Source organism: Dysidea avara, chromosome 5 (genome assembly GCF_963678975.1).
Source record: "Dysidea avara chromosome 5, odDysAvar1.4, whole genome shotgun sequence".
Classification (NCBI taxonomy): domain Eukaryota; kingdom Metazoa; phylum Porifera; class Demospongiae; order Dictyoceratida; family Dysideidae; genus Dysidea; species Dysidea avara.
In genome coordinates this window covers 23637001-23663074 of record NC_089276.1, presented here as the reverse complement: position 1 = coordinate 23663074, position 26074 = coordinate 23637001, and the positions used below count along the sequence as shown (strand labels likewise).

Sequence of the window (26074 nt, the reverse complement as noted above, 5' to 3'; positions counted from 1 at the left end):
CATATCATTTTAAAACAATATCACTGTATCGATACAAAGTCAAACTGTATCGATATAATCTATCGCATATTGTGGCTTAACATGTTTGACAATCAAATTATTGTACATTGTGGTTAAACTGCGTAATATGTAGTGTTTCTAAAAGAAAAATTACCTCACTTGTTTATCTTTTAAAAAAAACAAAAAAACAATAACATAGACCATTAGACTCCGCTTTGTATCGCGCAATATACTGCTGTATCGTGATACACCAGAGGCAATACATCGATACATCTACACACTGTATTGTTGCATCTCTAATCTACACACAGATCTACAGCATTCAATTATAATATTTCACCTGTTTAGGCTAAAAGTAAAAAAAAAAATTGTTTAAAAGCTTTTTCTCATTCCATATCTCCAATTTTGACTACCACCCTAACTGTATACCAGAAAATGTGTATAGCTATAGACAGAAATGAAATAACAGATGTTGTTGTTTTCACACAATGTAAGTAAAAATATTCACAAGCAATAGCACAATGAAAGTCATCCGTACGGAGGCTTGTTCTTGAAAATCTTTTTCACAAGTTTGGAGAGAAGATGAACGCATCTACAGTACACATACTCTTGACATACTAGTTAAAACTAAAAAACACTTACATACCTCTATTAGAACAGTTGTCAGCTGGTACCTGATCACTTTCGTGTACAGTCTTCTAAAAGGTAAACAAACATGCTAACACCAGCATTACAGAATTCACATAAACAATGGCTTGAATGAACATGCTAACTCTGTAAACTGTCTATGCACAGTACAAGCATACCTGTTGTGTACCATAACACCCAAAAAGGGATACAACATTGGAATTTCCTGCCGTCTGTCTCATAATCCCTGGCAGACTACTACTAGAATATTCCTTGTATTGATCATGGCTCTCATAATCACTGACAGTTTTAGGGTTTCTAACCATAGTCCTGCATGTCATTAGTCTGCAAGGAATAACTTGTATTGTTTATGTCAACATCTACAGCTTTCAATGGAGTCTTGGCTCTTGATGCACTTCTAGATACCATGTTTCCTCTAATAACATTTTGATGATGATCAAATGACCAGCATCATTATGCCATCTGTTGTGGCTGCCTGTTGGTTTAGTATGGCCCGTTCTGTTGTCTGCATCACCAAGTACTGGGGACATTCCCGTTGTACTTGTAAATGTATACTGAAGAAGTGGTGATTGTTGATGGTGATTAGGTGAAGAGTACACTTCAGCTTTGCTAAGAGAATCACGGACTAAATCATCAACATCTATACCAGTAGTAACAGCTGCTCCTGGTTCTGCATTACTACATTCTGTGAAACAGTTATCAGCAGTTTTATAGAAATGAGCAACACTGTGGAAGTTCTAATGGAAAAGGCAAATACAATAAAAATGCATTCTAACAAAATGAACTCACTGACTTTCAAAACTTTGGCTGGTACCCATCGGATGGTAGCAGTTAATTAAGAGAGTGACATCATCAGTATTGTTGTAAGGAACACTCAGCTAGCATTACTTGAGCACTGTTACAAAAAGACATGCATAGCATGAACACAATTACTGGAGAGATTACACAGACCATTGTGGTACCTGAAGGAGTTGACACTAGAGAAGCTTAGTAGAAATGCTTCATGCTAGAGTAAGACAAATTCTATGTTATTGTTCTCAAAAGAATAATCTGAATGAAGTTATCTAAAAATATACCACTTTAGCGTGGGCATTCAAAGGCACCACTCGGTGTTTAATTCGCATATTGCCAGAGAAATATCATAGGAAAGTGGTTTGCCAATGACTTTGATGCCCAGCCAGTTCAAAGAAACGATACGCTTTGACTCGTTATATTGAGCGACATAGAGCTTTGCATTGTGGGATTCGTTTTTGTAGTAGTTGCTAAGCTTAGTACTAGTGTTGTTCTGGTATACTTTTACTAATACTTACTTAGGGAAAAGTATAGCCTTTTTTCTGTTAGTATTGCTTACTAATACTATACCACATGTTGGATGATTTACTAAAGAGATACTCAATACTTTAGTAAAGGGATGGTTAGATACTAAATACTTACTCTTTACTTATAATTGCTTCATCAAGACTTAGTAAGTATTCAGTGATTTGCTGACTCATTGACAAGTTTTCATTTATCAGTAATCAGCATGTTTTTAAACTTATGAAAAAGTCTTTTCAAAGCCATTAGGCCCTTTATATCCTCTGGTATTACTTAACCCAATAGTCACTTTGCCCATGTTATTTGATCTATCAGTATTTAAGGACTAAGGAGAGCACAAAAATTGCTTAGTTCACTTTGCTAACTGGAACTGTTGGAGTTTATTGTAGGTGGAAGCTGTTAGTGAAATGGCAAAGCAGAGGTTACCTAGTAGCCTAGTTATGACAAAGCTCTGGATATAAGTTTGTGTCAAGTTTTGGTGGATAAGGAGGAAGGGAAAGAACCTTCCAATCACAGGATTAAAGGAAAGTACCCTACAAATCTAAAGTCACATCTAAAATCCCATCACAAAAAAATGAGTTCTCAAAACTTGCTGAGCAAGAGGACAAAGAAAAGAAGAAAATGGAATAAAAGAAACTGGATTCTATTGCTTCTTCTTCTTTTAGTAAATCAAAGCAGCTGAAATTATCAGAATTTAAGAGTGATATGGTGTATGACAAATCACCAAGAAAGTATAAAGCTATTACAAAAAATTAGCTGTTTTCATTGGCACATCAAATGTTGTAACATCTTTAGTTGATAATTTGGAATTTAGAGAACTGCTTTTAGAAATGTACAAACAGTATTAGCCACCTGGAAGAAAAGGGTTAAGTAAAGAAATAGAAGGACTTGCTCAAGAGTTAAAAGCAAAGATCAATATTATTTAGTTTTACAAAGTGCCAGTAAGATAAATCTTTGTGCTGATAATTGGACCAAAAAAGGCATGACTGCATCATTTCTAGGTATCACAGCACATTGTTTCTCACAAGCTGACCACAAAAGGCATGGTGTTACTCTAGGTGTAGAACCTTTCCCATCTCCCCATACAGCTATTAGAATAGCCCAGACTTTCAATAATGTGTTACAACAATGGAATATTCCCAAGACTAAGGTGTTTAAAATACTAACTGATAATGGAAGCAATATGGTTGCTTTTGTTAAGCCACATTACACAGATCAAGTTGATAATGATCACTCTGATGATGGTGAAAGTGACATCTTGAACACATTGCCCAGCCAAGAAAGCATGGAAAGTCACCATTCTTCTGACTCAGATGACGACTTGGAATCAAGAACCATTACTCCTATAGAAGAGAGTGTGACAGACTTTGAAGTGGGTGAAGAAATTCACCAGACAACCCTAACGGCTGAGAATTTCAAAAGACTAGGATGCTTCATGCATACTTTACAACTAGTGGTCAATTCCTGTGTAATATCATCCAATACAGCTATAAAGAAAGCTAGACAGTTAGTGAGTCAGTGCAACAAATCCTATAAAATGACAGAAAAGCTTGTCAACAAGGCTGGGAAAATTAATAAATGATGTACCGACTAGATGGAATTCGACATTTCTAATGATAAGTTGAATGATAGATGCTAAACCACACTTATTAGAAGTTTTAGAAGAACTGGAGTCAGTGGCAGATCCAGGAGGGGGGGGGGGGGGGCACAGGGGGCACGTGCCCCCCTCCCTTAAAAAAATGTATAATATAAGATCGAGATACTCTAATAGAGCAGTCAATCACCAATCACTCTAATAAAGCAGTCAGTGTTCATGGGGAAGTGTAGCTTACTTAGGAAGCTATAAATAGGATTTTATTTTACATAACATACATGATATAATATATTTGGTAAAGGATAACTAGCTATTATTGTTGTGACCTTTTTTTTTTTTTTTTTTGCTCTTCAACTTTTTTTCAGCAAGGTGCCCCCCCCTCTTTCCAGACTCTGGATCCGCCCCTGGGAGTGGGAAGGTTTAAGTTCAAGTGAATGGAAAAGGCTACAGGTAATTGAAAAGGTTTTGGAGCCATTTCATCATCATACAAACATTACTAGTGCAGAGGACACAACTACAATAGCAATGGTGATACCATGCAGTTCTTAAAGAATTGAAATTGCATCTAAGAGAGATGAAGAAACCAGGGTCAACAGTAACAGTAATGGCAGACAAAATGCTAACTGATATGAAGAAAAGGTTTAAGTTTGTAATGGATGCAGAATCTGACATGTTTGACTCTGTATACATTATATCTACATACTTTAACCCAGCTTATAAGAATGTTCTTTCAAAACAACAGGAAGAGCTAGCTCAAGTATTTATAAAGCAACTAATTTCCCACCAAGACCAGTGTGAAGTACCCGCAGAGACACAGATTGAAGGAAATCCTACAACCAACCCAATCCCTAGCCGTTCTGACTCAGGGGAGCCTCAAGCAAAACGGTTCAAGCATCTTAGTAGACTACATGTAAGCAAGCTACTCGAAGAAGAAGAATCCAGAGAAAATAGCACTACACCAGACAAACATGACTTGGAGTTAAATGATTATTCACTTGCTAGTACAACCATTGAAGAGCATAAAATGGATTCATTAGATTATTGGGTAGGGAAACTGAAGCACTATCCAGTACTAGCTCCAATAGCCTGTGATATTTTAGCAGTACCAGCCTCAACTGCCCCTGTAGAGCAGATTTTTTCAACTGGTGGGGATGCTACCGGGGGAAAGAGAAACAGATTAACACAGAAAAATTTAGAAAGAGAAATATTTATTTGAAGAAACAAGAAATATCTGTAGATTTACTAGATCAGACCAGAACAATAATTATAGTTACTAACTGGGTACTATGTACTAACTACTTACCATAACTTTTGGCAACATACACTTTGCCAGAGCAAATTGTGGTAGTAAATACTTTAAAATACTTACTCATAAAAATTTACATACCAAAAGTAATACTAGTACTTTACTATCTTTAATAGTCAAGGTGAAATACTAATACCAATACTATACTAACAAATTTCTTAATACTGGAACAACACTACTTAGTACATAGGCTAAGATAGACTAGTTGGTTGTTACTAAAGGAGAATGAAGGCATAAAATAATTGTTTGGACGATTGTGGATGCGTATTTCTACCCACCGCGTATCAGCCTTTGAACAGACCACGGAACAGCAAAGCTACTACTGCTACATTGAAATAGGTTAGTAACTTACAGTCCTAAGACCTTAACTTAATATAATAACTTACTTACTGTCCCAATAGCGAAGTTAGTTGGCTCAACTTAGTACAAAAATGATAACAATATAAACTCAATCCCACAATCGCAAGTTTTCTAACATAGCGTGTTGAAGCATAGTAATGTATTAATGACGTTTTAACGTATGGACAGTGTTTTGATGGCTATTAGCCCATGCTTTTAAAACCACGATCAATTTTCAGATGCTACTGTATAAAACAAACAGGATGAGTTCTCATTAGTTCTTTCACCTATTAGGTGAGTGTGCCCCAAGTGGTATATATCACTTATACCACAGCTGCTTGGGATTTTGCTGATATGTGACTGGGCCTGCGATAGGGCATGTGGGCACATGATTTTTGCCTACTTTTTCAAACTTTCATCACTCATAACGTTTTGTACCATACTGCTATGGCAATGCAATTTTCAGCTTTTAGTGCAAATGTAATTGGCTTTAGGATGCAAGTTACAGAATGCAAATATTCTGTTCCAATACGGAGATATGATCTATAAAGTGATGAGGTGTAGTTTGTGCCCACATGCCTTGTTTTCGCAGGCCCGGTCACATATGCCGCAGGCCCGAGGGCTGCGGGTGTATATGTCAGCAAAATCCCAAGCAGCCGTGGTATAACTATTAAATAGACTCAAATCTCTTGCAGACATACACACATGTCAAACCAAGAAATCAAGGGTACAGGCATGTACCAAATCAGAAATTCCAAGGTAAGAATTAAGGTTGCACTGAAGTAATTATGTGAAGCCTTACAAGGCTAATGGGTCAGCTGTTTGTGGTCCTGTGTAAAAAACAAACAAACAAAACAAAAAAAAACACACAGAAACTAATAGAACAAAGTGAAGCGATACGAAGATTTGAAAGAATCAGCTCTATTAACCTGTCAGTCTACGCTATAGTATGTTCACGTTGAGCTGAATCCTGAAAAACAGCTAAAAATTAAAAGTGGATTTTTTTCTCAATAGAGTTAACATTTCAGCCAACCAGATGATTATTGGTAACAGTAAAGGAGTCAACAACAGACATGTACAGTTTGGCTCCATTACAAGTTCAGGAAAGGGCCGTAATGGATGCTGTACTTATATGGCTTCCCCATAGGAAATGTATTGTGAAAATTTTGATTGGCTGTAAATATTATGTCAAACATTTGAACAAAATGATTTTGAAATATTTTTAGTGGATCAAGCAGTACTACAATTGAGCCAAATTTCAAGATCGTGTGTAATTGCATCCAGGAGTTATTAAATGTTTTTGAGGATTCAGCTCAACGTGAACATACTATAGGTTGTGTCTTAGGAGAGCTACTTTTTAAATTACCTTGTAATTTCAGAGTTTCAGAGATACAAAATTAAACGAGTGTTTCCACGAAAATTGGTATGGTTCACTGCAACACTACAGACTATCTTACAAACCCTTTAGAAGTAGACTGCATGATTCTCAAGTGAAGTTCTCTATCACCCTGAAATAGCTCATTAACTGCGTGGATTAATTTTAATTGTGATGAATGGGCACTGTATGGCTTCACATTATTACTTTAGTGCCACCTTAAAGACCTTAAATAAAAACCTTACTGGATTGTCTCATGTTAAAAGCTTTTGGACAAGTCCAAGTGATGTTGAATGCCATTACTGTAACAGTAAGCATAGAGAATTTAGTTAACCATACATACATTTGAGACATTTATGCAGGAAAAGTCCCCTGGCCTATAATTGAGACAGACATATATTCAAGTGTGGCTTTCATACGAGGAAAAAAATAAATGCTAATACAGTTTGTATACATTTGGGATCCACCTAGGCATACTCTCACCTTACTAATATCAGTACACAACCAAGAACGATTACCCCAACCGGTAGAACCCCAAACCTGCAAGTATTAAAAAAATATAATATATGGTCTTGACAAGTTATAATATTAACCATATCAGTCTGGTGAGCCTGTTCTCCAATACTTCTGATTATGTCTGCAACATCAACCATAGAGCCCACACGTACAACTTTGGCTTGAAACTCATCAGTCATTATGTCAAAGTGAGCAAGGGATGCATGTAGATGTGATATGTTGATAGTAACATCACCAGCATATGGATAACTGAAGTGATATAAAACAATATTAATAAGCATGCAGGAAACATAGCAAATTTTCTACAACAGTAAAAAATGGTGCAATCTTTAAATATATAAAAAGACTATTTATTGCCAACACCTTTCAAAACCTTGAGCAAGAAACAGTGTGCTACAACATAGGCAGAATGTCAGACTTCTGATACTGTACAATGGGCTATCGAAACAAAATCCAATGCACTACAATAATATGTAAACAGTTTTACACAACATTAAAAAGTACTTTTGATATAAAGCAATGAACAACAGATGTCTATTTCACTGTCATTTTATACATATAGGCATCAAGACACATGGTAGTGTGTCGTGTGACCAAGAAAGCCAGTGCACCATACCGTGAGTATATTGACAGGAAGAAAGAAAACAGCCTTTTCACGCGTGCATAGCTCCATGGCCCCTTCTCCAAAGCACACCATCTGGTCCAGCTATTAGGTAGTTATGTTCATGGCTGATAGTTGCTCCTGTAAAATATTCACCCCCACCTCCAGTAGCCACTTGCCTGAGAACTGCACCCAAGTTGGTCTCGTAGTGACCCTTCTGGCCAAGTGTCACAGATGATTTAGAGGTGCCTCTCATTGCACCACCTCACTAGAAGTGTGATGAACATCACCACCTCCTAGAGTGCTAACCATGACACATGAATTCACTTGAATACCACAGGCTCAAACATCCATTATAGTGTTCATGTAGGACATACATACATATTCTACACATGGTGACAATCACCAACATTCAACTGAATAGCTACTGTGCATGCATGACATGAAGGCGCCAGTTTGTCTCGGTGTCGCCAGTGTCAGGTCGTAAAGAATACACACTGTGCTACACATAAAGCAGGATACTCACCCACAGCCCAACTCAGTATTTTCGCGGAATGAACTTCGCAGAAGTTAACTTGTTTTCTCGGCTCTGACTCGTCTCACTCGCAGTACTTATCCACTTAGCAAGACCTTCGTTCGCACGAACTGCCAGAGAACACGGTTATCACCTTCTTCGCTAATCGAACAAGGTCGACCCAGGGCCGCCCACAGGGGGGGACAACTGGGGCATTTTGCCCCGGGCCCCAGCCTGAAAGGGGCCCCAGGAGGCCCCATGAAGGGCCCCCTGAATACCTATTTAAAAGATCGATATACTCTAATAGATAGGGTCCGCAATCCGAAAAATCAACTTTCACAAATCAATCCCCCTACCATTGTGGGATGTTCATTGTAGTATCCCATTGCTAGATCCACCATGAAACCGGAGGCACGATTGTTGTCTTCACAGAACTATCGATTTTAGTATTTCGTGAGATGCAAAAATTATTTTTAAAATTTCGTGCTGTAACGAAAATTTTGGTCCGGAGCAAAAATCGGTCCGGCCGGACCATTTTCAGTCGACCAAATTTAGTCCGCCCGGACCATCTTTAGCATCCGAAATTGGTCCGACCTGACCAAAATTGGTCCGGTCCAAACCTAGTTGGCCACATGCACTCCTGACCACTCGGACCAATATTGGTCGACCAAAATGGGTCCGGGTGGACCACTAACGCATGCAGCCAATGATGCATGCATAGCTATAAGTTGTTTGTGACGGAACACTGTAGCCGACTTAGCTATAGCTATTCTCATTTATCAATCTCGAATAATGAGCATTGTAGGCATTATCACTGCATGGATTTGTGCTTAAAAGGTTATCCAACAAGGGCACGGATCATTGCATGCACGGGATCAGCTAGCCGCATTGGAGGTGCTTAAGATCGAGATACTCTAATAGAGCAGTCACCCATATACCCTTGTGAACATAATAAGGCCGGACAAAGTTGATTAATTGATTCGCATCCCCGCCCACATCCCTTTTTACCCCACCGCCTCTTATTTCATTATTGCTGTTATCAATCACGTGTACACGCGTATTTTGATGTTAGGAAGGCTGGTTATCATTTTACAGCACGGCAAATGTCACTTGCACCTCAGAAACGGTGGTAGCTAATAAGTAAGTAATAGTTCTTAAAAGGTTTTATAGTTAACCTTTATAACAGACTTGCCTGATTTGGAGTATTTTCTTTACTAATGAACAATGAAAAATGACCTCCCGCCTGCATGGAAATCTGAATTTTTGTGGATGAGAAACTAGTATAATCAAGTTTCCTGGCCTAATGTATTTTGTAATCTCAGTATACAGGCTGATCATGAGTTAACACCAGTGGTTAAAACAAATTGTAATGCACCTGCTATGTAACACCTGTGCACATACTGCACATTCCTCTCTGTCATATGTGATATGTAGGAGATGATAGTTTAGGTTTACTCCATTGAATAACTAAATGTGAACTATCATCTCCTACTAATGACATGCCCCACAGGAAGAAACATCACCTTATAAAGGTTATAGCTAAAATATTCTCAGTATGTTTTTTACTACTTAGCCAACTTAAAATTTTGAGGCATGCAGTCGCATTATTCCACAGCCTTAGGGCGAGTTGTTGCAGACATAAAAGTAAAATCGACTCAATCCTAAAGCAGACCCCATATCTTCCTTCAAGAAGTTCTCTGCCTGGTAATAGTTAATATACTGCCCATGATCATAGATAAATTCATGTATACTGCTACCATCTACTGTAAGGTTATAGCCAGCTAGCATTGGAATCTGATGCAATGTAGGGATTTAGTTCATATTGATATAACAAAAGAGTGTTCATGATCAGTAATATTCATTATTAAATAATGCATGTCTGAGTGGCTGCAAGGCCATGCATGGTGGGTGGCTAGCTACCTCATCCACCCCTCTGGATCAGTCCCTGAAATAATATGTGTATCTGTTTATGACAATGCGTGCATGCATGGATATTCCCAGATTAATAAAAAACTGACCAAGGGTCAGAATTAACAAATTAAATTCTGAGCTATATAATTATGCAGAAGTTGAAGATAAGACATGTTTTAATGGTAGATTTTATATATTGTCTACCATCCTCAAGTATAAGTGATCAAGCATAGGCTGGTGATTTCCATCATGTTGCTATAGTTGTTTGTCATAATCAACACAAACAGGCTGGATGAAAGATTCAACCAAACACTGCAGAGCTGATGATGCTTGTGAAGTTTATTGAACGTTTTTAAAAAAAAAATTTAATTGGTAATTTATATCAATAATACAAGAAAAGGTTTTCACATTCAAACATGGTTGAACATATAAAAACGTACTTGGGGAGAATATTTTGTTACCTGTGTTTTTGTATGCAACATTGACCACCATGCATGAATCCAGCATTGACCATGCATTTGAGTTGATGTATGCCGGAAGAAAACCTCTACTTCCCAGCTAGCTATTGACATGGAGAAGAAGAATACAGGACTTTTATCATACCACACTGCTTTAAATTAAAACAGCATTAATTTTGCGACTGTGTTCATCGCTGCATATATAGATCATGGAATTTAGTTTCTAGCTACTACATGCATTTTCCGTAAATCACAGAACTCGGGAAATTAAACTACGCTACTCATTTATATAGTTTCCAGGCTAAGTCGGCTGCAGTGATCCATCACAATATACTTAGCACGGACCGACCTGTCTACACAATGCCGGGTACACCCGCGGACCAACCAAAATTGGTCCAAGTGGTCAGGGGGTGCATGTGGCCAACAAAGTTTGGGCCGGACCAATTTTAGTCAGGCCGGACCAATTTTGGATGCCAAAAATGGTCCGGCCGGACTAAACTTGGTCAACCAAATTTGGTCCGGCCGGACCAGTTTTGGTATCCAAAATCGGTCCGGCCGGACCGATTTTACCCGGACCGATATTTCCGTGACAGTGTGTCACGCTACAGATGGTCCCCCGCCCCAAGTGGTCCGGCCGGACCAACTAGCGCACTTCAGGCTGTCCGGCCGGACCATGTGAAGTTGCGTCAAGTGGTCCGCCCTGCTTCAATTGGTCCCCCCAATGAAACAGCTGTATAGAGGCCGGTTAGATATGGGTTACTTGTTCGTTACCGGAAAACTCAGTTATGTGGATGTTATCAGTAGCTTTCCGGCACACCGCTGCCTTTGATGATCGTGTCGAAAGGAGTTCAAAGGTGACTGGCAGCTGTCGACTCAGCCATATTTTATATTGATACGGTTGATCTACAGTCTAAACAAGTGTCAGTTGCTGAACAGCGACTGTTGGCCTCGACTGTTGGCGTGACTTTACTTGATTCAAGTTTATAGCTGTACTGATTCGGCTGAGGGCTCGTCACTTTAACTCGCACTTTAAGGACGCTTAGAGCAGTATTTGTAACAGTTCAGTTTAAGGATGATGGCGGATGGCTCCGCTAACCCTGCTGGTCACAGTAGCAGCAGCCAATGTACGGAGTCGGAAGATAGTCGTGGAGAGATTGAGAGACAACTGCACGAGGATGTTTTACTGTATCTTCAAGAGCAGAGGTACAGACAAGAGTGTACAAAGAACGAGAAGAGGTGTATTAGAAGAAAGGCAATGAGGTACACTTTAGAAGATGGAGCGCTTCTGTACACCAAACAGGACAAGACCAAGGTAAAGATTTACTATTATAATGCATCATGTATGCATAGGACGGAGGTGGAGAAGCCAGCATTAGGAGGCCGTGGCATAGACTCCCCGAGTCGGGCTTACTTTCTATAATTGTAGAAAGAAAGTGGCTCAGCCACTTACTCTAATAGAACAGTCAGTTGCTCTAATAGAGCAGTCACACTTAGAAACTGCGAATGCAGCTGCCAACGTATAAGCCATTGTATTTACAGTCTACCACGTGTCCCATGGTTCCTTTCTGTTATTTATTACATCTGGCTAGCTTCCAGATAATTGTACTATGAAAACTTAAACATATAGTTATGTTTCTGTCTCCCTGCCATATTTATTATTTGTTTAATCACAGTAACCCTGAGTACAGAAAGCAAACCTATGAGTCAGGAATAAACTTTTGCAGCAGTGACTATATGGCTTCCAAACTTTTCACTTAAACAGGGTGGGTCAACTGAAATAAAGTTTTGGACCATTTTAGTGAATTGCTATGCACAGCTGAATAAACAAAATTGTCACTGTTCTGTTGGAGTGGCTGGCTGCTATAGAGTATTTCTGAACTTTTGCAAAATCAATGCAAAACATACATATAGTGCAACCTCTGGTAAATGAAACAGAACTGATTCAGTTTCCACTGAAATAAGAAGTTCTTTTCGTTCAGGATGTTATGGTTCCGGTACTTGGTAGCCACCTAGTTTGCATGGCCTGCTGTTGTCTACATGGACAAATTGCTTGGTGTGATAATTTCTCTTTTAGTTCAAGACCCTATTGACTCTAATTCTAAGTTGTATAGAGCTGTAGGGCCATATATAGCTGCTGACTCAGCATACTATAATGCAGTGTATGTGACTGGTAATACAAGTGTATGGTTTGTATAGGTCAGATACATACTAGACCCGAAAGAGAAAGAGCGGATATTGCGAGGTTGTCATGTACACCCTACATCAGGTCACATGGGGACAAAGAAGACACAGGCAAGGATTACAGAACGCTACATGTGGCAAGGAGTAGGAAAGGATGTAAAAGCATTTGTAAGTACATACCTATACAGCTATACCTTGGGGGTATACATATATGCGGAAGTATATCATGCAGTTGATGCCTTGCAATTTAGAATAGCAGACTAATACTCAGCTTTCACAATCCGTATACCAAACAGCTATGTAATTTGGTTGCTTATTACAGTATGATGCCCCTGTTACATCTTTTTGGTCTTGTCAGTTTTACTTTATGATAATGTTGTAGACATATATAATAATTATGATTATGTTGAAAATTTACCCTGCTTGCATGCTTCTATACCACTTGCAACTGCAGTATTCTGTTTTCTAAATAGCTACATAAATGAAAAATGACCCAATTATATCAATCAACATGTTGGAGTTGCTATAGAACTGTACTGCAAAACTCTATTAATTTTATATGCTTTCAGGTTGTATAGAACAGTGGTTTACCATGCACGTATACATAATGCCTTTGCACAAGATGCAAAATATTTCATCAGTAATAAACTTGCATCATCACATTTTTCTATACATCTAAGGTGAAGGAATGTGATGTGTGCCAACGGATGACAAAGAAAATGGACACAGGGGTACCAGAACTTAACCCTATTCCAGTTGTAGCAACTTGGTACCACATTGGAATAGACTTTGTCGGACCACTAAAGCACAAGTCCACTCAAGGAAATTGCTATATTCTGACAGTAGCAGACTACTTTAGCAAGTTTGTGCAGGCATTTGCTTGCAGCAATAAGGAATCCTCAACCGTGTTTAGTGCTTTGTTTAAGGTATATATATATATATGTTGTGTGTATAATGCACATATTTACTTAAAGTTTGCAAACACTTGGACGTATAGACTAATACAGAACTACAGTATATGTTTGTTAAAGCAGCTATATAATATGGGTCGGAAAAGAGTTGTATAGCCAGTTATGTGGGCCGTTTAACCCGTATTCTCCCAGCATACCAATTCCAGTATTCATTTTCTCGTCTAATTGAAACATTTTGTATAGCTGTATGAAAACCTTTGGCTAAATCACTTATCTTAGCAAGATGTGAATCTTGCTTACTTGGATGTCAATAGATTAGCTTTAGTATTCCTATCCTTTCACGCGGTTGCTGAAACTCATTAATTTTGTCATAGCTTCATCATAAAGGATCCTTTATAATTAAGCCTATCACAATCCTATGCTATGATCACCAAAATATTTTGACTTGGTTACTGGATGGTAGAAAAGTAGCTAGATAGAGATGGTAGAGAAGCAGCTAGGTGCTGAAAATTTCAACTTGATTGCTTATTGTATGTAGGAGTATGTAAAACAACTGCACAATATTTGGGAGATTACGGAATACAGAATAACCGTGCAGAAGTAATACATGTACTTTGAATGTTTGTCATTAATGTGAAACTGTGCATGCAGTTAATAACATCCACAGGTGTCCAAATTGACTTAAAGAATACTTTTGTATGTTGCATCTAATTCTGTTTCCATGCAGTAACAATAAAACAATGCAAAATAAAATCTACTAATACATTCGGAAAAGTTCACACATATACATGAACACACACACACACACGCACACACACACACACACCCAAGACAAAGTAATGTATTATAGTGTGCTGCAAAAATGTAATTAAATACTAACAGAATGAAGTAGTCATTATAACCCAAGCAGCCACCAGAACCATGCAATTCAAAGTGTACCATGTTATTTACTTGCATATTACATACTTTACAGTTATTCATGCAGTTTGGATTACCAAGAGTAATTACTTCTGATCAAGGAAGTGAATTTAACAATCGCCTTGACAAGAAATTGATGAAGATGATGAAAATTGACCACCGTTTGACTACCCCTTACCATCCTCAGGTAACTACTACTCTACTATCCTATATTATATGCTATGTTGTAACTAATCAACATTAATAGTTGCATGGTAAAGAAATGCATAGTGCTATAATATGCATATTTACCTTATGCACTTTAAGTAGATACAACTGTATTATGTGTTTGTTGTAGGCAAACGGCTTGGTTGAGCGTTTTAACCAGACCATCCAGAATATGCTGGTAAAGTTTGTTAATGAGAAAAAGGAACTCTGGGAAGATTATTTAGACACCTGTGTTTTTGCTTACAATACTTCTAAACACGAGTCATCAAAATATTGCCCTTTTGCTGTGATGTTTGGACGACAAGCTCTGTTACCTGTTGAAATTCAATATCCCAAAGAAGAAGATATCGTACAGCACTTGGATCATAATGATGAAGTTATAGAACAACATTTCATTCATCAAACAAAAGTAGCACAAATTGTGAAGGAGAACATACTCACCGCTCAAAAGCATCAAAAACAAGTGTATGACAGGAAGCACCATAACCCAGCTACATTCAAAGTTGGAGCATTGGTTCTTAGAAAAGATATGAAGAGGAAAAAGCGGGCTGGTGGAAAAATGGATTATAAGTGGCAGGGTCCTTATAAAGTTGTGAAGTCTGTTGGTAAAGGAATTTTTCAGATCCTAAACACCAATGACATTAAACAGACTTTAAAAGTCCATGGTACACATTTGAAATTGTTCTATCCACCCAAGAAGGTACATGCATGTATGTGCGGCACACAGGTGTGTGTTTATGTAAGTTATAATTGTATAGGCAACTGGTTGTATCTCAACACCTCATGACGAAAGTGATAATAGTGGCAACACATCTGTCAGAAGTGGTGGAAAAGGATCCATTTCACATGATCCTAGTGCCAGTGTGAGCGACAAAGTAAGAACTTATAACTGCATGTTAATTGATGTAATATTATCTTGCAATACATAGGAACCATGCAACTCGATATCCCAGTATGATGACAATATCAAGACTGACCAAATAGAGGAGGACAACACATCAGTTGTTACTCACAATACTTGTACACATACTTCGAAATCTCACAACCCAACAGTGTCCATTATCTCACATGAACCTAGTGCCACCAAAAGTGATAAAGTAAGATTATTTGATACTATACTGTAATATTTATATCATGTACATGTTATAGGATCCCATCTTGACATCTCAGTGTGATGAAGATACTAAGACCAAAATTTTGGACCAAATGGATGATGGCAACATATCAGTGCTCCTACATGCTCGTACATCTCATGATCAGAGTAACTCTTCTTCAAGAACGTCCATTTCTTATGATCCTAGCAGCATCATGAGTGACAAAGTAAGTAATGTATAGGCTTATTGCCAAGCATGGTAACTATGGTTGTAGTGCAGCCAGCATACATACTTTGAGTAGTTTTAATAAGCTCACTGATTTGCTGGTTACATAGCTACTGTAGCATACTATATACACCCACGTGGAATTCTATATGAGTACATGTAATAGGAACCCAGCTATCCCAGTTTGATATCATGATGGGATGAGGAAGATATCACTCACTGTAAAGATCTAGTACGAATGAATAAGGAGCAAGGGCACAATGTATCAGTTGCCATTAATGTGGTTAGAGGTTCCTCCAATTCGTTCTTCACATATCTTACTAATGTCTATTTTCAGAATTGCCCATTGGTTTACAGTTCCCCCAAACAAGCAGGAGGCTACTTCCCAGAGTTTGGCAGTTTTAGTGCACCTGCGCTATCACCTATTTACAGCCAAAAACTGGAACACAATGAATTTAAAATAAAGCCTACATCTGATAAAGGTAAATTGTGATAGCTGGAAAAACATCACAACAGTTCCAATAGGAAAGAGGGTTGTTGATATGATATTCTCACCACCAAAGCACATTGTTACCAAGAGAAAGCTGAATTTCTCTGATAGTCCTGATACGAATTCAGTTAAGCCATTGAGACGACGTCCAAGCTTATAAAGGTTGTATTTTGTTGTGATAATTCCTTGACAGCTATTGTAATTATTGTGTGCTTACCATTACACAGAGATGTGAGGAGTTTCAGAAAAACACCGTAACAAAGCCTCCTACAATAGCGGAACCATCAGTGGTAGCACCTATGATTGCGACAACAACAGAGACAGTGGAATCCAAGATAACAGCCACACCTAACGTAACAGCTACAATGTCTACAGCAGTAACAGGAATGATTAATACAGCCGGAGCCAACAATGGAAGCATCATACCACTTACAGCCTATGTATGTTTTTGTGCTGTGGTACATATGACTCATATATATACATACAGGATCAGCTAAAAGCTATCTGGAAAAGAAAGCCGTGCTATGTAATTAAAGCTAGGTTTGGACATTTGGCTATACATCAAGGTAGCTTTCACAACTTGAAAGGAAATAACTGGTTAAATGATGAGGTCAGTGCATTGTATTATATACCTCTAAATTTGATGCACTAAAATTAATGTTATAGATAGTGAATGGATATTTACGCATGCTAGTTGAATTGAGGAATGACAGTTTTGCTGTCTTGTCACAAACCATCACTGCCTGGGTTAATCGCTCAAAATCTGGGAAATCATTGCACCTTTTAAGCAAGGTAAGATCACAAATGCTACGTGGAGGAGTTAGTTTATTCATACTATAGGAGACGCTAAGCACCAAAGTGTTTATTGTTGGAATGTACAATCGTGGAGAAAACCACTGGATATTGATTGTAAGCAACTTGCATAGGGTGATACCAATACACTTGTTGTGCTGCTCTGTAGGCAATCAACATGGAAGAAAAAAAGTTTTACTACATCGATCCTCTTGGACCATCGCGAGCCATACGTGGAGCATACACAGGTTTGAAGTATGTTCAATACTGTAACATTGACTGTTAACATAATTATACAGTGCATCACTGTGAACTAAATTGATGCAATGCACTTTTACACCTAGTTTTATATGCTCCATAGAAGGTTCTTTGCTATGAGATATAACTGCGTTGGTCAAGACAACGTCTCATTGGACAAGTTTGAGCTCATTCAGCTCAAGAAAGGTGTGCAAAAGCCAGGAGACAGCTTCAACTGTGGTGTTTTGAGTTTAAAGGTATAACATCTCGCTTTTGTAGCTAAGGCTATAAAGTTTGTGTATTATACACAGATTGCTGAACAATTGTTAAATTTTAACCGTATCGACGAAGACGCCATTTTGCAAATGAATATGAAGAAAGCCAGAATAGATATAGGCACAGCACTCCTCACCAATTCAAGTAATTTGCTCTGCGTTAAAGTGTGCATATATACGTGTGTTTCAAATTCAGTTGACATGACTGAGCGCTGCATCATGTGTGGACGATCTGAAGAAAGTTTTCAGCATGAAGATTATACTGATCGCTGGGTATGCTATACACATATATTATTCATGTGAGAACTTTATGTATATTTATTGTGTATGTAGATCCAGTGTGGTAACTGTAATGCGTGGGTGCATGTAATCTGCTCAGGAGTAACTGTGGATGACCCTTCAGCACCCTCTTATGAATTTAACTGTATTGATTGTGTCAAACAACGTATAAAGACTTTACACATTAGCTAATGACTGTAACAATTGTTGATGTATATTGGCAAACTTTGCTAACTAGTTAGCTATTTCATGGCATACATTAATTATGCTAGCTGCATCGCTTTTATGGCTAGCTATATAGCCTGGCATGACGCATGTCAGTGAATACATTAGTAGTGAATTGACAACATAGACTGATCACCGGCATCATGGCTGAGAATCCACGAAGCACAGGCCTAGCCGAGCATACAAGGCACAGCCTTTAACCTCATACCCGATCACTGGCACTGTAGCTTTATAGTTTAAAAACAAGCTGTACGAAGAAACTGATCCGGCCGTGTTGCTTGCCGCGCCTGGATCATATTCAGCGTGGGGGACCACTTGTAGCAGAGGGGGACCAACCGTGGCGCTCTAGGTTGTCCGGGGGGGACAAGTTGAAGTGTCTCAAGTGGTCCGGGGAGACCATATAGCGCGGCTTTAACTAGTCCGGGGGGACTGATTTTGGGGGGACCAATTGTCGCATGACAGTTCCCAGCACAGGGTTGCTTACTCTCAAAAAGCAGAAAACAAAACACGAATTTTCAAATTCAAACTGCCCTACCAGCCAAGATAAGAAAAGCCAACTCTTCCTCATAGTGATGTGATAAGGTTAGATGCATAGTCTGTCTATACTGTTAGTCTGGAAAGGATCTGAGACTTCTCACCATCTGGGTGAAGAACGTCAAAATTTTCGTGCGTCGTTTCAAGGGATTCTCTCAATGGTACCAAAGTGCTTTCCAGTACTTCTGATGCCACACTGGTCACTTAATTTTGTTTAGAATGATGATAAATGATGGATCAAAACGTTTGGTAGTAGTGGTACTTGGTGTTTCTGTGATTTCATATGATGCAGTATACCAGAAGCTCCACCCAGCTCCAATCAAAAATGAAAGATTTTGTGCATTTTTCGGTTTGTTTTGGGATGTTTTGAAGCTTAATGGTGATGTAGGGTGATCTAGTGAAGATTTGAAGCTGCTGTGGAGCGTGAGAGGTGAAGTCAAATTTGGACGATTTTGCTGCCTCCCTTGATGCATAGCTTAGAGCGAGGCGTGGAAGTTGTGGATGAAACAATAATTGACAACCGCTATTACCAAACGTTCAGGGACATCTTTTGCCATAGTTTTAGTCTATAATTGATGATTGTTGTGGCTGCAGAAGCGCTGGAAATGATTAGAAAGCGCGACACAATTCTTTGATAGTGCAGAAAATTTTGACGCTTGTCACCCAGATGGTGAGAAGTCTCAGATCTTTTCCAAACTAACAGCATAGACAGACTATGCACCCAACCGTATCGATACACTATGAGGAATAATTGGCTTCTCTTGCCCTGGGTGGTAGGGCAGTTTGAATTCGAAACTTCATATTTCTTTGTCTGTTTTTTCAAAAAAAGCAACCCTGTGCCGGACACCCAGCAAATCATTTACTTATTTCTGTGCGTAGTTTTCAACTACAACAACTCTGGATACGATTTGGCTAAGTAGCAAGTTTCATCCAGTCCTTTGTGTGGAGCACGAAATTTTAAAAATAAATCTTGCATCTTGTGAGATACTGAAAATGATATTTCTGTGAAGACAACAATCGTACCTCCGGTTTCATGGTGGATCAAGCAATGGGATACTACAATGAACATCCCACAATGGTAGGGGGATTGATTTGTAGAAGTTGATTTTTCGGATTGCGGACCCTATAATAGAGCAGTCAGATCTAAATACTCTAATAGAGCAGTCACAGTATTCTTCTGGGAGCAGTGTAGCAAGCTTATAGATAAGGAGATATGGTTGGTGATGGGTAGTTATTGTCATTTCCAGCAGGTTGTGACCTTTTTTTTTTTTTTTTTTTTTGGTCTTCACCTTACAACTTGGGTCAAGGGCCCCACTTTAACTCTTTGCCCTGGGCCCCTTAATTTCTCTGGGCGGCCCTGGGTCGACCTACCGTCATATGGTGGCGGGTTCAGGAAGTCTGGGGTTTTTATAGTCAGTGCATTTTTAGCACGTGAGTGGCAATATTATGCAATCAGACTGCGTAAACAATCTCAGCTTTTACCACGAAAGAAAACAGGGTTAGAAATTATGATATTACACAGTATAGCTGGTTGAATGTTGTGTCACAGTGCGTGCATGCAAATGTGTGTGGAATTGGTCAGGGTTCAATGCTTGATTCACATAAATTAGCTAAACCCGGCTTTTTTTTTTTCTCTGTCAGGCGCTTTTTTAGTATCACCTTTTCGCACCGCCCGCCCCTTTGCAATTTAATTTTTTTGCGAAGAGGCGGTTCTACTGACTGACAGTCTTTGCATTATATCTGTGGAGAGTTGCTAGACCAGATTCCTGAAAGCCTTCTTGGTTGGCGGTCTATTTCCGACTTGCAGTATATAGGTACCGCCGTAGGCTTTCCAACTCAAAAAGGAAGATACTTCCTTTCGTTGTTTCTAGTGATTTTCACACAGACTGATCTTTAAGATAAAGCAAGCAAGTGCTAATTTATTGTTGGATTGCTTGTAGCGTTGGGTATCAGCATAAGTTTAACACACAAAAACATACAAAAAGTGGTCACATGACCAAAAATATCATAATAGTTAAATTGTGCAGCTTATTGGAAAATCTTTGTATTTTAGGGTGACCGATGTCACAATTAGTGTATTTTGTTGCCTTATAATGAAGACTTCTACATCTTGTAGTGCTATACACATCCTTTATAGCTGTAATGGGATTGTTGGCTACATGACCATTGTTTGGGTATCATATCAAGTACGGTATACTGTATATTAGGGATCATGGAGATTTGGGTTTTCCTAGCCAAAATATTTACCCAAAAACCAGCTTCACAACTCCATCCTGGCACCTTGGCAGTATTGGTTAGGTATAACCAAGCCCAAAAGTGTCTTCAGTACGATCCTAAAGGCTTTTAATAGATTGTTACAAAATTTAAAAGATATATATTCTACTGACTAACTGCCTGCCTGCCTGCCTGCTTGCCTGCCTGCCTGCCTGCCTGCCTGCCTGCCTGCCTGCCTGCCTGCCTGCCTGCCTGCCTGCCTGCCTGCCTGCCTGCCTGCCTGCCTGCCTGCCTGCCTGCCTGCCTGCCTGCCTGCCTGCCTGCCTGCCTGCCTGCCTGCCTGCCTGCCTGCCTGCCTGCCTGCCTGCCTGCCTGCCTGCCTGCCTGCCTGCCTGCCTGCCTGCCTGCCTGCCTGCCTGCCTGCCTGCCTGCCTGCCTGCCTGCCTGCCTGCCTGCCTGCCTGCCTGCCTGCCTGCCTGCCTGATGCCTTCAGGCAAGTGTAACTCGATAACAGCTAAGGCTATGGACTTGATTTTTTCACTGTTCGACGTCGCTTCGTCCCGAGATGTGCCTTTTGGCACACTGCCATATGTACAATTCACGTATCATGGACTTACTTTTGTCCTCCTTTGTGTCACATTTCTTTTTGCTGACAGCCAAAAGGTGCCGATTTGTGGTAGAGCAATGCATGGCTTCGCTACGGTATGCTTATAAACAGGAATCGTCCATATTTCCATTCGATTAGGGATCATAGAAAAAAAAAAAGAAAACAAGGGAGGTTGCCTTCACCTCCCGATATACTAGTGAACATTTAATCCCTAATTCAGTCTTGGTTTTGGGTATAGACTGGATTAGGGATTAAATGTTCCCTAGTATATCTGTAGGTGTAGGCAACCTCCTTGTTTCCCTACTTTTTTCCTATGATTCCTAATCGAACTTAAAATTTCTAATTTTTCCTTTAACTTGTGTACAGTTAAAACTGCACTGATATTGAACAATTTAATGATATATTAGCACTTATTTGTGTTATCTAAAGGTAAGCCTGTATGAAAATCATCAGAAATAATGAAAAAGACTGAGCATCATCTTATTTTATAGTATAAATCTTATATGAAGGGATTTTTGGTCACGTGACCACTTTTTTGGATATTTACATATGTTAAAATTGTGCTGATAGCAGCTGCTGCAAACATTCCAATAACAAATTAGCACTTGTTTGCTTTATCTTAAAGGTAAATCTGTGTGAAAATCTCCAGAAACAACAAAATCAAGCACCTTCCTAGGAAATCCTAGTATGTCTTGCATGTAGCATTTCTACACTGACAGCAAATTGAGTCCATAATTCCAAAAGTCTCCACAACCAAAAGGCAGAATAGTCCTCCATGGTAGCTACAATGTTCTAGTGATATTTATCTTTCAGAGCCTTGACTGAGCAGCAGCAAACTGCAGCAGTAACAGCAAGCAGCAAGTAGCTTTTATAATAAAATACAAGGAATTATATGATAGAAATAGCTATACTACACATCTACATATATTGAGAGCTACACTTACAATCTCTATAATTCTGCATGGTAGAACCAGGCAAAAATCTATGGATGAGTTGCCAATCTAATGCATATGTATTTACATAAGAAGTAAAGCCACACTGTCCTGTATAATATTGATATGCTGGAAGTTCAAACCAATTCTATAATAGCTAAGTATAGTTACTGAACTTTCTGTTTAACTACATCAGCAATCCATGCAAAGAATAGGAGGCAATATCTTGCACGAAGATTGTGGGAGAGGAATTGTTAAACTCCATAATAGTTATCTGTGAACCTGTTTTGAAGTCTGCATAGTGGGCAGCATAAACATTGAATACAAACTTTCCCTCCACCATGCAGGGAGTATAAGGAACAGGAAAATTACAATATACGTAGATGAGATGATTATAACGTTTATCAACTGTCTAAATGTATTGTTCCTGCTGCATTCATCAGGAGGTAGGTTGTTGTTTTTCCATTACTTCAATAACTTTATTGCTGATGAGTCAATTTTTGATAGGGTCTCATATAGCGAGTGGTAAGGATGCATGGCCTTTAGTTGTGGTATGGATGGAGGGATTAATTCGTTGATGGATATCTGAAATAGTTAGTTGACAATTTTATAAAAGGTTACAAGTTCCATGTTATCTCTTCCTTGTGATAAAGATGGGAGATTAACTAACTTAACATTGCATGCAGTAACCCTTGCATTGTTTGTAATAAAACGGTCAGCTTAATGTTACACCATATCAAGCTGATGTACATGGCCAGCTTCCATTATAAAATAGCTCAGCACAGTACACTGGTACATAGCTTTAAAAACTGAAGTGCAGACTTTCTTGTGGGAATTACATGCAAAAGGAAAAGAGCAGCCTGCAGGGGTATGAGAGCTAGTTGGGTACAAAAGTGTTTAACATTAGTATGGCAGTCAAGATTTTAGCTTAGTGTTAATAGTATGGTAATTGAAATGATCTTAAAATGAAATTATTTCTAAATAAAAATTTATATATATATTATACACTTGTACATGTAGCTAGCTAGCAATGGGAAAAATATATGTTTCACACAAAGGGAAAAATAGTTTCACATCTACAATTTAGTTTCACATCTATCAGTTTCACACAAAGGGAAAAATATATGTGTCACATCTACAATTTTTCATTTACGAAATGAAACTGATAGCCAACATACATAGCAACAATGGCTAATAAATGGGAAACAACTGCAGCAACTCCACCTGTTCTCTACAATCAAGCACTTATAAAAACACTATAAGGAATAATAAATTACTTACAGAATTTCCAACACTTTGGTACTTTTTAACATTTAGAACAGTGTACGTTGGTTGTGAAGTGGGTGAATTTGAAGCTACAACAGATGCCATCCACAGCATCTGGTTATGAGAAACATTCAGCACTATTTCTTTCACAAGTTGTAGACAAGGCAACCTCTAACCAAGGTTCATATTTGATTCAATTAACAATCTATACATATAAAGATCTTGTTACCGTAGGGTAAGAAATTTTTGTGGGATACAAATTTTCATGGATTTTGCAGGTGTCTTATCTGCAAAAATTAAACATTAGCTCCTGTACTAGTTGTATGGAGATTGATGTTTAAACCACGAAAATTTATTCCATGAAAATTACATATTTTAGCAATCCACGAAAATTTAATACCATGAAAATTTCTTGCCCTATACGGTATGCATTTTACTGTGACAAACAATACCTGTTGTGTTTCACTGAATACACTAACCACCACCATTTTATATACGAACATCAATCAGGAACTTGCTAGCAAAACATTCAGGACTGTTTCTATCACAAGATGTAGACAATCTTCCAGAGTATTCTACCTACCTGTCCTTGGGATTCAAGGTGATGGCTACACTGATCATTTTTCTAATGGCTAGTTTGGTCTTAGTCACCATCAATACTACAAGAAGGTTACACAGGCCTCATAACATCTTTGTGGCTAATTTGATGATAACTGATATGATATTAGCAGTGCTGTTTTGTGCGATGTCTGCTATTATGACTATTGGCTATGCTATTGGGGTAGGAGATTTTATCAGTTGTAATGTGTACTATTTTCTCTTTCATCCGATAGTTGTGCTTCATTTTACAATGTTGATGATATCAGTTGACAAAGTAATTGCTATCAGATTTCCTTTCAAACACAAAAGAATTATGACAACCTCTGTCACTCTAAGCATATGTGTCATTTTATGGCCTTTATCAATGGCACTTACAGTTCATCTGCTTTTTAACAGTGATGATTATGTTGAAGTGTCTGAGTATGGTACCTGCACTTATGGCAATGCTTTCGTTGAAACTATAACAACTTATGCAACACCAGTCTTTATGGAAACAATTATAACAATGTCCCTCAATGTCTACTTAGCCATTAAAACTTATCAAGTTAACAAACAAATCCAAAAGGAAACCAGATTATCAGGTTCTACCAGTCAAGTTGAAGCTTTAAAACGAAAGCAGCACAAACTCAAGCACCACATTAAACCTATTGAGACATTACTGGTTATTTTATTTGGGAATTATTCTATTGGTGTGCTCTTCCTGACATTGTATATTCCAGGAGAAGTACTGATAAACTCCACAGCTTATCACAACATTATGGACTACATCATTGTTCCCAATGTCACTTATACGACATTTCTTCTTGACCCATTTGTGTATGGCTTGTATTTCAAACAAGTCCGTGGACCAATGATCAGGGTATCAAAGAGGCTATTGTGCATGTACTGTAGCTAGAGCTTTATGAAATAAAGCCTTTGCAACATACATATAAGCAGATAAAGTATAACAATTAAACACAAAGTTATATATCAGGCATGTAAAAGTTGTATATATTTTTATGTAATGTAAATGTGTTGTATTAATCTTAACCAGTATTATACTGTACATTATCCTTTTGCACAATGTACCACATGTTGATCCACTTGAATATGGGTTTTAATTATACTATAGCTATATTTGAGTCGTAGGCCCTTACTTGTCTGAATTCCATCATTTTGTGTTGCGGTAATTGAATGTTGCAAAAATTTGTCAATAGCCATTTTGTAGTAAAAATAAATTCTAGCACTATTATATACATGATGTATAGGTCTCTATCTTTGCAGTTAGAAAGCTAAACTAAGTCATAAAGAGTTGCTTTAGTGCTGTTGTAGATATATTATAATCCGGATCACCTCCTTAATCCAGAACTCAGTACCAGTACCTGCAAGGATACTGAAAAAGAGAATCGGAAATTTAACACTAAGAATGCATCCTCAAGTGTCAGATATCTAACAATGCTCTTATGTAACATCACAGATGCATTTGTGTGTGGTGAATAATTATTGACCATAATGTATTACCTTGTGAGATC

At 38.4% G+C, this 26074-nt stretch overlaps 2 protein-coding genes across 5 annotated transcripts; one reads left to right on the top strand and one right to left on the bottom strand.

Annotated features, from left to right (window-relative positions):
* Positions 1–437: 437 nt before the first annotated feature.
* Positions 438–8096, bottom strand: LOC136255928 (uncharacterized). 4 transcript variants are annotated; one of them, XR_010701216.1, is made up of 8 exons: positions 7456–8096; positions 7170–7341; positions 7060–7116; positions 1611–1654; positions 1442–1543; positions 807–1385; positions 647–698; positions 439–592 (listed from the first exon to the last, which is right to left on the bottom strand). XR_010701216.1 is itself a non-coding variant. In XM_066048842.1 (7 exons), the coding sequence occupies exons 1-4, from the start codon at positions 7371–7373 to the stop codon at positions 1501–1503; spliced, it is 348 nt and encodes a 115-aa protein (XP_065904914.1). In that variant the 5' UTR covers positions 7374–8096; the 3' UTR covers positions 439–592; positions 647–698; positions 807–1385; positions 1442–1500. The 4 variants fall into 4 exon arrangements, 1 of the variants encoding a protein (XP_065904914.1); XR_010701218.1 differs by having other exon boundaries at positions 7709–8096; XM_066048842.1 differs by having other exon boundaries at positions 7170–8096.
* An 8691-nt stretch (positions 8097–16787) lies between these two features.
* LOC136255927 (uncharacterized) lies at positions 16788–18455 on the top strand. The gene is made up of 9 exons (XM_066048841.1): positions 16788–17042; positions 17090–17212; positions 17269–17394; positions 17443–17511; positions 17564–17649; positions 17756–17888; positions 17943–18051; positions 18103–18179; positions 18240–18455. Exons 1-9 carry the CDS (start codon positions 16902–16904, stop codon positions 18375–18377), a joined length of 1002 nt encoding a protein of 333 aa, XP_065904913.1. The 5' UTR covers positions 16788–16901; the 3' UTR covers positions 18378–18455.
* Positions 18456–26074: the final 7619 nt, after the last annotated feature.

Excerpts from the sequence above, each read along its gene's own strand:
- LOC136255928 (XM_066048842.1), bottom strand. The coding sequence starts at position 7,373 with ATGCTTATTAATATTGTTTTATATCACTTCAGTTATCCATATGCTGGT. Across the intron at positions 1,655-7,059 it reads TGTGTACTGATATTAGTAAG|CATGAAGCATTTCTACTAAG; the intron begins GTGAGAGTATGC and ends GTCTTACTCTAG. Across the intron at positions 1,544-1,610 it reads TCTAGTGTCAACTCCTTCAG|TGCTCAAGTAATGCTAGCTG; the intron begins GTACCACAATGG and ends TTTTTGTAACAG.
- LOC136255927 (XM_066048841.1), top strand. The coding sequence starts at position 16,902 with ATGATTGCGACAACAACAGAGACAGTGGAATCCAAGATAACAGCCACA. Across the intron at positions 17,043-17,089 it reads TCATACCACTTACAGCCTAT|GATCAGCTAAAAGCTATCTG; the intron begins GTATGTTTTTGT and ends ATATACATACAG. Across the intron at positions 18,052-18,102 it reads AGCACTCCTCACCAATTCAA|TTGACATGACTGAGCGCTGC; the intron begins GTAATTTGCTCT and ends TTTCAAATTCAG.